Here is a 9949-nt window from a genome sequence, read left to right as displayed (position 1 = left end):
CAACATGGCTGCTCTGACAAATGCATCTTGTTTATTAAATGAGCGCACATTCCAAGCAGACTTTTCATGTAGAAATATGCAGGTGCTCCAGGGGTATGAGAGGGGAATAAAAAGTCCTGAGGGTAGATAACCAAAATGTATACAATGTACACATCAGAACATGTACAGCATACAGACCGGATCCAGTCCATTTATCTAAAAGTATGATTAGTCGTGCAGAGCCTGGTGTGAAACTATATTGACTCATCGATATGTTCTGCTTTGTGCACACGTACATTTTCTGCCCAGCTAAATAGTATCGGCCTCTCAGTGCGAGGAATTGTAAACCGGCTGTAGCACTTCAGAGACAAGATTTAGTCTGAAACAAAACACAAAGTTGATATTTCAAGCAGCCAAACTGGTACACTGTGTGGGCTCTATAGAAAATATAAGTAATTTGGATACATTTACACAAATTCAGTAGACATGGGGACGAAAAGTAGTTACAAACTGTATTTACAACAATGCAAGAGATGGTAAAAAAAAAAAAAAAAAGAAATACAGAAACGTTCAGCTATAGTATTCGACTGAATCTTGCAAAGTCGTTAGCGGCATCCAAATCAGCTTCCAGTTCCCACAGATGACTGTGGAGTCACAGAGAAATACAAAAATAACACTGTGGATCTTCTCCTGTTCACGATTATTCCACTCCTTTCATGAACTCCAAGAACTCTGTAAAATTAAAGGAAGACACACTTAGCAAAGAGCTACTGAGCCCAAAACAAACTGCTATGAAACTTTAACATGCCCTTTTCAACCAAATAATCTTATTTACTGCGTATTTTTTACATGAATGTTGAATGATGCATTATAGAAATTAGCCTCTTTTATGAGTTTAACGTGGTTCAAGCTCCTCACCGTCATAGTCAATTTTGCCGTCGTTGTTCTTATCCCCATCTTTCATCAGCTCCTCGATGTCGTCTTCAGTAATTGGCTCTCCTGTGGACTCCAGCATCATTTTCAGCTCATCTAGGTCAATGTAACCATCTGCATTCCTGCACAATCAATGGAGTAAACTGGATCAATGCACTCAGCAAGTCTAAGTCATGCCTCACAGATGGCAGAGAACCATCACTGTGAGAAAAAAAAAAAAAAGTATGGCAAGTTTGTTCTTTGATGGTCAGACGAGGTGTCTGGCTTACATGGTGTGGGTGTTATTCTGTGCTGTCAAAAGGGATTTTGGAGCAAACTACATGCTGTACTCTGCAGAGCTATTTGACATTTTGTCAGTACACATAATTGCATATGGGGTGCATACTTCGCTGGAACCACACTACTAAGAGCAACTTAATATCTAGTCAGGGATTTTTAGATGAGAGCATCCTGTTGTCGTAGATGTATCATGTTTCTTTATCATCTTATTTGTTATAAGATTGTGTCAGTGAGGGATGAAACTTGAAACTCACTTGTCGAACATGCGAAACAGCTCTGCCAATTCTTCCTCTGACTTCCCTTTGCTGTCGTCCTTCATGCACCTCACCATCATGACCAGGAACTCATCAAAGTCCACTGTGCCACTCCCTGCACATATACAATGCACGTCATCACATCCTTACATTCAATACTGAATAGAATTTCACATTATTTAACGTTTAAGTGTTTTCCTTAAAGGTCCAACCTATTAATATAATGTATCTGTATAAACAGAATTCAAAACACAGTACTGGAGCCTGCAATTACTCATAAATCTAAGTTACAACATTTTATGATTCAATTACAAACAACTTATGGATCATTGAGTGAAAATCTTATGATATACTATAATTAATTAATATACTATTATAATTAATATACTATATAGAGCCAAATTTACCTGTAATCTTTATGGCCATGTATATGGCGAAAAATACAGATTGGGCCTTTAAATGCTAAATGTTGCCTCACTAACTGTTTGACAATGTGACGTATACATTAAAGTTTTATGAAGCAAATCCAAGAAGCTGTTTTTTTATATTTCATCATTACACCTCATGGAAAATTCAAAATGACTTGTGCATCATCTGATACACATTTCCCTTTAATTCAGCCTGACACATCTTGCTGTGCGTAAGACCCTTGACGATCATTTGTCATTAGGTTCAGAGGGTCTGAACCGCACTTGTCTGCACAACATGCACCATGATGGACTTGCCAGCCGGCCCGTGGAGACGAAGAGGTCAACAACCAATCAAACTATCATTTTGTTTCTTGTACTGTAGAGTAGTGTTTTGATTTACCGTCTTCATCCACCTCATCAATCATCTCCTGCAGCTCCTCCGGTGTGGGATTCTGGCCCAGCATCCTCATCACCTTCCCCAGCTCCTTGGTGCTGATGCAGCCGTCCTCTGCATCTTGTACAAAGATGTCAAAGGCAGCCTTGAACTCTGCAACACCACAGCAGCACACAGGAAAACAACTCTATATCAGCAACAAATGCGGTTTGGACCTAGACAAGCTGAGTATTTCATATATGAAAAAAAACACATTTGATGCATGATTTAAGAGACCGATTGCATGTGTGCTGTCTAGAAAAGAGGAATTTAATTTACGCACCATTTTTCTGTTCATCTGTCAGCTGCTCAACCTGTAAGAAGTAAAAGGTTTTGACAATAAATGTCCTGGTTACCTGATCGTATTATAGGTATGAAGTTTGTATATTCTGTACATTCTGCCTGGTTAAGATTTGTATGTTATTCTTACATCAAGATGCTCAAGATGTGTTTCACTTACGCAAATAGGTTAAGATGTTTTGAATTATAAAGTCTGAAACCAGTGTCTGGACTAGATTATCTCTAGTCTGTTTTGACAACTTTTCAGTCAACAAAGGTAGTATTTTGGTCCCACACACATGGCCATCCTTCATAAAACACAGAACCTATATATCTATGTGAGAGCCAGTAAGAGGAAGAGTTAAAAATAAACAGATGGGAGGATCAGCAACCACAGATAAAGGGCACAATACGCAGTGCTTTAAATTAGCATAGCTGTGGATCTGGCCCAACAATGAAGCAGTAATCCTGGAAAAGCTACCACGAATGAGAGAGGGAGACAGCTGCTTATGTAAGAGTTATTGTCTGTCGTCCACTATAAATTAAACATACACACACACACACACACATGGATATACATACACACACACACATCACTGGTGATGATATATGAGAAAAATCCATCTAAACAAACGCATGTAATGTACATTCCTGTGTGTTTTTACTGTCCCAGCTGTACTGCTCACTTGGGATGTGAGTGGACGGGACAGCCGGCTGACCGTCCGGGTAGAGGTGAACAGACAGCCACACAGCTCTCGGGCTCACAGATAATGCTGGAATTCAGACATGGGGGGGTTTATCTAAACCTGAAGCCCTTCTCTGGCTCCAGAGAACCATGGACGCAGAAGGGTCTGAGCAACTTGCCAAAATTAGCCATGTGAAGTGGGATTGTTCCATTTGAAGTCATGAATGAAGCAGCAGAGTGCAGAACAGGGACCTGTCCTGTCAGTGACCTCCTGAGTGGCTCCTATCAGCTCTGATAGGGCTGAAGTAGGAGAACATCTAGAGACGTATATGGTGCCAAGGTCTTTTGACATCGGCTGGTGATGGAGGCAAAGTGCTGTGCAAGCTGCATCAACAGGGATTTGTCAACTATTCAAGTGATGTCAGATGTCAGATGAAGGGACTTTTTTTTTTTTTTTTTTCTTACAACAAATGAGTACATAAGTGTGAGAATGTTTGCTAGAACGGCAACTTAAATAGGACAGATTAAAATTATAGTCTTACACTGTAAATCACTGATCATGTGTCACAAACTAATAATAGATGTTAAGGATTATAGTTTGTGATCCAAAACAACATCACTCTCATGCCAGATTTAGTTCACACTCAGATTTTTGGTGCGCATCCAGCACACCAAAATCATTTCATCAGAGGAAGATAATGGCACACTTTCAGCTGTATGAGTTGTGAGAAGACGTACCGCTGCCTTGTAGATGTCGTTCATGTTGGCGGCTCGACTGCTGCCTGTCCTGATGGCGTCCTGGCACGGGGGTAGGAGGTACTGTCCAGCTCAGGGCAGGACGCTGGCCTCATCCTGGGAGGGTTTTATAGCCGGACCCTGGTGCTGTCTGGTCCCTCCCCTCCACTCTGTTTGTGCCTCAGTGTGTGTCCACAAATGTGTGTCTGTGTATGTGTGTCATTTGGCCAATCTGTCACAATCACCGGGCTCAGATAAAAATGCAACAGCTCTTAAGGGGCAAACTTTGGAATGGAATGAAGTGTGGGGGGGGGGGTGGTACACGCATGGTGAAGCCTAATCTCCAGGGAGGGGGCTATAGAGACACTCAACATTCCTCTAGACCTGGACCAGAGACGCAGAGGGCTCAGAAGGTTGTGTGTGTGTGTGTGTGTCTGTAGGGTGGGGGTGGTAGATGAGGTACAAGGGTGAAAACCAGGATGTAAACGCAGACTACAGATAAAGAGAAGGGGGGCAGATGTATAGAGTCAGAGCAGAGGAAGGTGTAAAGGGGTTACTGTGGTTCAGAGAGTGAAAAACTTGAACAGACAGACAGGTATGTGAATGGGTGTATGTGCAATCTTGTCATGACAGACATTTTGATGTGCCATAGTAGTAGCAGCCATAGTAAGTAATAACATTAATGATGGTTCCATTCCATTTAAGGATTCAAGTAAGCCATGCCAGAGCACAACACCAGGGCCTTGGACCTGGAACACCAAAAAGGAATGGAGCCATTGTTATTAGTTACACCTGTGCTTTTACTTCTATAACACGTTAAAATGTCTGCTGTGAAAATTGACTATTCTGTGAGGCAAATCTCCTTTTCTGCAGCTGACAGGGCATTCTCAAGTTGTTATCTGTAGAGACAGAGGCAAAAAAGAAGAGAAACTAAGGGATCCATTTATCTAAATGACGAAAAAATCACATTCTCCACCTCCATCCGAATACAATAGAAGTGAATCAGGTTTTGTTGTTTGTCTGAAGATGACATGAAGATGACACGAAGATGTGTTTGAAGATGACATTTTTTAAAAATCACTAGAATCATCTCTTTCCAGAAACAATGCCCCTGACTGGATAATCTGCAGGCATCGCTATGAGGAGTCTCTGGTCTCTGAGTCTCTATGACAATGGATGACAGTGTGCTCTCTGGATTATCCAGAGCAACAGCGACACTGTTTCTGGAAAAAGATGTCGATAATTTTTTTTTAAATGCAAAATTTTCGCTGATGTGAGCACCAGAAACAAAATTCCATTTGATTCCTACAGAATCAGTCTGAGAAACAGCGAGCTCCACTAAAGGGCAAATAAAACCAAATATATCATTAAAGTTAAGTGAAAAAACATTATTCTTTTTAATATGAATGAACCAACCCATTGAAAGGAAAACATTATTGTCACCATGCATGTAACCACAGCTTATATTTGAAGAACACAGCTCAGGCAATTCCCACTCTACATGATTCATGAGGATTTAATTCTAAGCCTCCATGATCAACACAGATGTAGTCAGCAGAGGGTGCTGTTCACTGTATATCGACTAAATTAAATTGTTGCGCAAGACTGCCTCCGGATATCCAATTTATCAACAGTGGGGTAGGTGAGAAATCTGGGTCAAACAAACCAAACACTTGCAGACACATTTAAATTGAATTGTACACAGTGCAAGACTTTGCAGCATTTTTTTCTCGTGTTCCTTTGAAACAAGGCCATCTCAATCACTTGACTGTGTGATTCACACATGTTCACGTGCTCTCACAAAAGCACACACACACACACACACACACATGCACACACGCACACGCGCGCGCACACACACACACACACACGCACATACACACAGAGCATGCTGTGGCAGGCATTCTAAGCGACGACTGATCATGCTGGTTTATAATGGGATGCTAATGGGGACTGGCACAGCTTACAAGCATCATACAGCCACTCTGAGAGAGAGAGAGAGAGACAGAGAGAGAGAGAGGAAGCTCATACTGAACAACATACAGTACATGTCCTGCTCTTACACAGATATAGACACAGATCTCCTGACAAAGACCTCACATCCCGGCAAATCAGTCACATGCTAAGGTGACTGGTGACTCCATTTCTCTATGGAAATAGACAAGCGGTGAGGTGGGGAGGGAATGTGAGAGGGGGCGGCATGATTTTGTGCTAGTTTTCCTTGTGTGTGTTCACAGTAATTTGTCAAAATTTCGTAATCACAATACACAGCATTGCATTGTATATTGCGGTTGGAATTCAGAACAGAAATGAATTGTCATCAATGGCACCGACTCCATCAGCTGAAACCCAAAGCATACTGATGAGTCTACATGGTCAGCCAGACAGATTCATTTGGAGCGCTGAGTGCAGTCTGGTGGGTGCCAAGAGTGACAAGCAGCTCTGCAGGGGGCACTAGATTCTAATGTAAAGCTTTTTTGAGAGTGCACACACATGCACACCCCCCACCACACACACACATGCTGTAGTACCAAAGACTGGCACACACATCAAAGAAAGCATATGGAGTGCTGTTTCATTGGAGCTCTCCACCAATTTCCTCTTACAGAGGAAGGCTGACGAAAGAGCCAGCCATCTCCTCCACACAGCGTAATCAGACAGCGCATCTCAAATCCACAATTCACCGCACACCGCTTTTTGAGGGGTTGCCATAGAAACTCTGCTGGGTAGAAGCGGGCAGAAAATGAGAGGAGATGAGCGGGGCTATTTCCCCCTCCACCTCCTTCTCTGCCTCCCTACCACCGCATTTTGTCCTCAGAGTGACTGTATTATTTTCTATTCTTTGCCTCCTCTACGCATACATGCACATATCAAAATTGCATCCGCATGTGGGGGGTCACAATCAGGGTTAACAGTGGTTATTTGTGCTCCAGAACCATTCATGCAAATTAAATAAATCCACAAATGATTACATTTCAAGATGAATGCTGGAATACACTGCTTTTAATTCTGTCATACTTGCTTCTGACCACGTTATGTGAGATGTTTTGAAGTTGCACAAGCATGCACATTGTGCTTGTGAATCCTGTTTAGCTCAAGAATCTGACTGACTTGTTATGTGAAAGGCTGAATTTCCATCAGCAACCAAAATCTTGTCCTGCAGAAAATATTATAGATTCCTAGGGTCCAATATGTCAAAATGCCCGAGGCTTAACATCTCATCCTGGCAGTACTGAATCAGCTGCACGACATTTGTGAAGATCTACTACTATGCACAGCATATATCAAGTCAATTTAAATACTCATGTGATATAATGATTGGGCTGACGTGCAGCTGAGCTTGAAACATAGGTCCTACGCTCTCTCCTCCTCCTCCCCTCTGTGTCCTCACCTCCTTGATTGCTGAGGGGAGGAGGGGTGCTGTCAGCCACTCTTTCTTTCTCTCTGTTCTCTCTCTCCATCCATTTCTCCCTCTCTCTCTGCCTCCTTTCATTGATGACCAACCTGTCAGCAGCTCCTGTTATGGCAGGCTGTGAAAGCTCTGCATGTGACTGAATGACACACAGTCTTTTTCACCATGAAAGCATCTCTTCCTGTCCAGTGAGTGCTTTATTAGAGAAGTCCAATCTCTGATCAGTGACAATGTCTAACCCAAATCGAGGGATTTGTCTTTAGAGATGAGGGAGAGGGTAGTCTTCACTTTGCTTCACTGCGTTCAGTGGTTCCTTTCTGAAACTCTTTGCGCCGAGGCACTTGGCGTTACGCAGTGTTCCTTACATCAGAGCTCTAATGAGGCAGTGGCCACATTAGCTCCAGCGCCAATAGAGCCACGCACTAACTCTCTGCCAGGGGGCAGCGTTTTCCAGTCCACTGGACCACCAAGTCGCTTACCACCCTTTCTACCCAAACTCACCTCCCCCTCCAACCTACATATAATAGTGTATGAGACACCCATAACAGATTTCCTTTCAGATATATGGCAGAGAAAGTTCCCTTCAAGCAAGAGAGAAAATGTGTTTCTTCTATGTGGCAGCAAAAGGAGCGGTCAATATTCTGTCTTGAGACTTATCACAAAAAAGCTTTACAGTGGCAACACTGAAAAAAATAAATAGCAGAGTAACAATACTTACTGTTTTTTATTTTGACTTAGTAACAAACACTGTGCTAGTTACTGCTAACTTTTCATCTAGAGTAGCAATGTTTTAAAAAAAAAAATTGTATTAGCACGTGCATCAGAGGTGAGATTTTCTGTGCCAAAACATGTGTGCATGTAAGTTTCTCTGCATGTATCCATGTGTAGTCATATCATCCTGTCCAGTCTGAAGAATGTATGTTATGTTTCTGATTATTGATTAGGGTCATTCAGAGACAGACGGTCACTACATCATTGCCTAACAGTTGTATCACTGCAGGTGCTTGCAAAAATTCATAGACTCATAAATACACAATAACGCAATGCAAACAACAACATACATATAGTTCATAGGCAAAGAAAACCAATACAGTATCTTTCCGGGACGTCTGTCAAGAAACAGAATCGTGCACTTTACTAATGTTCTTATTTTTGCTATATTTTGCATCTTATTATCTCCACTATGTATAAGCGTGAAGGGGATTATGTGTTTGGTGGCGTGAATGCATGTGTGTATACCTGTTTGTCCGCAGGTAATCTCAAACACTAAAAGACAAACTATTTTTTTGCACATACATGTATGTACGACTGAACGACAGCTCATAGTTGCAGTGATTTACAATTTATTGACTGTTTTATACCGTCATTGTCTGCTGACTGCTTCAATTTGAAATCATAAAGCAAAAAACATTCCAAGTGTTGTGTCAAAGGCTGCCCCCCCCATCTATAAGACAGTATTTAAATGAACATGTTTCAAATTATGACATGGACGGGATGGAACTGTAAAAATTGGGGACACACAGTTTATTGATTTATATACGTATGCAGCTACACTACATCATATTGTTGCACCTATACAGTTTAAATGAGAAATTATTCTTAATATTATTGTTATTATTTTAACACATACAGCAGAGGTCTCTGGGGGGAAACAAAGCCAATGTCAACAAAACACAGGGATAATATGGAACGAATATTGTAATTCACTACAATAACTTCTTTTTTTAAGCCCATTTCTATGTAGTCTATGACATGAATTGCCTGTCTTTGTAACAATTCTCCCTGCATGCACACACACACCCATTTTGGATTTGTCAGTGTCTCTGCCTTCTCCTCTTCCCCTCAAATAGCAGTTCTCTGAAATGGAACCTGCAGGCCCTCAGGGTTTCTGACGATGTTTCAGACATTCCTAAGTAAAATGAACAGTGGTACAGCTTCAGCGTTATTACATTTAAAAAGTTAGCTCAATTGAGATACTATTGAGAGAAAGCGGGTCACAATATTCAGTCTTTCTACTGTTATCAAACCACTCTTAGATTGGCGGTGGCCTTTTTGAGCTAAATCAAAGCTGAAATACCACATTTCTGCACTGAGATTCTGTAGAGTAGTGATAAAAAAAAAAGTAGCTTTCTAGCAAAATGTAGTCCATGAAATATTATATGATAATGTATAATACTACAATACAATATTAATGTTGTACATTGCGCTTTACGATTAAATACATACACATGTTGTACATACAAATATTGTACAGTGACCATCCTTTTCAATACATTTGAAAATATTCATTCAAATATATGAAAAATATAATTGAATGGCATGTCCCCAAATACAAAGGCCCATATTGGAGAATGCTATAACCACTTACTCGATTTGTAAAAAATATGAGTTTCTGCACAAATCCATGTAAGAATGTCTTTTTAACCACAACATATCATTTCCACTCTATGTTGGTCCTCTGAATTTAGCTCTAGGACCACCATTTGGTTGTCATTTTTTTAGTGAGGTGTCTCCATCGGATAGCTTACCTTGAATTTTAGATATCTGAAT

General features: G+C 41.1%; 1 protein-coding gene across 1 annotated transcript; it reads right to left on the bottom strand.

Annotated features, from left to right (window-relative positions):
* Positions 1-216: 216 nt before the first annotated feature.
* On the bottom strand, positions 217-4071 carry tnnc1a (troponin C type 1a (slow)). The gene is made up of 6 exons (XM_070839695.1): positions 3991-4071; positions 2572-2602; positions 2256-2402; positions 1446-1560; positions 898-1034; positions 217-711 (listed from the first exon to the last, which is right to left on the bottom strand). The coding sequence occupies exons 1-6, from the start codon at positions 4012-4014 to the stop codon at positions 680-682; spliced, it is 486 nt and encodes a 161-aa protein (XP_070695796.1). The 5' UTR covers positions 4015-4071; the 3' UTR covers positions 217-679.
* Positions 4072-9949: the final 5878 nt, after the last annotated feature.

The sequence above is a fragment of the Pempheris klunzingeri genome, chromosome 11 (assembly GCF_042242105.1).
Source record: "Pempheris klunzingeri isolate RE-2024b chromosome 11, fPemKlu1.hap1, whole genome shotgun sequence".
Taxonomy (NCBI): domain Eukaryota; kingdom Metazoa; phylum Chordata; class Actinopteri; order Acropomatiformes; family Pempheridae; genus Pempheris; species Pempheris klunzingeri.
The sequence above is the reverse complement of the archived record's forward strand: the minus strand, read 5'-3'. Positions and strand labels throughout refer to the sequence as shown.

Bases quoted from the DNA above. Each gene is read 5' to 3' on its own strand.
- tnnc1a (XM_070839695.1), bottom strand. From the start codon at position 4,014: ATGAACGACATCTACAAGGCAGCG. The intron at 2,603-3,990 runs GTACGTCTTCTC...TACTTCTTACAG, and splicing joins ACGACATCTACAAGGCAGCG to GTTGAGCAGCTGACAGATGA. The intron at 2,403-2,571 runs GTGCGTAAATTA...GTGGTGTTGCAG, and splicing joins GACAGATGAACAGAAAAATG to AGTTCAAGGCTGCCTTTGAC.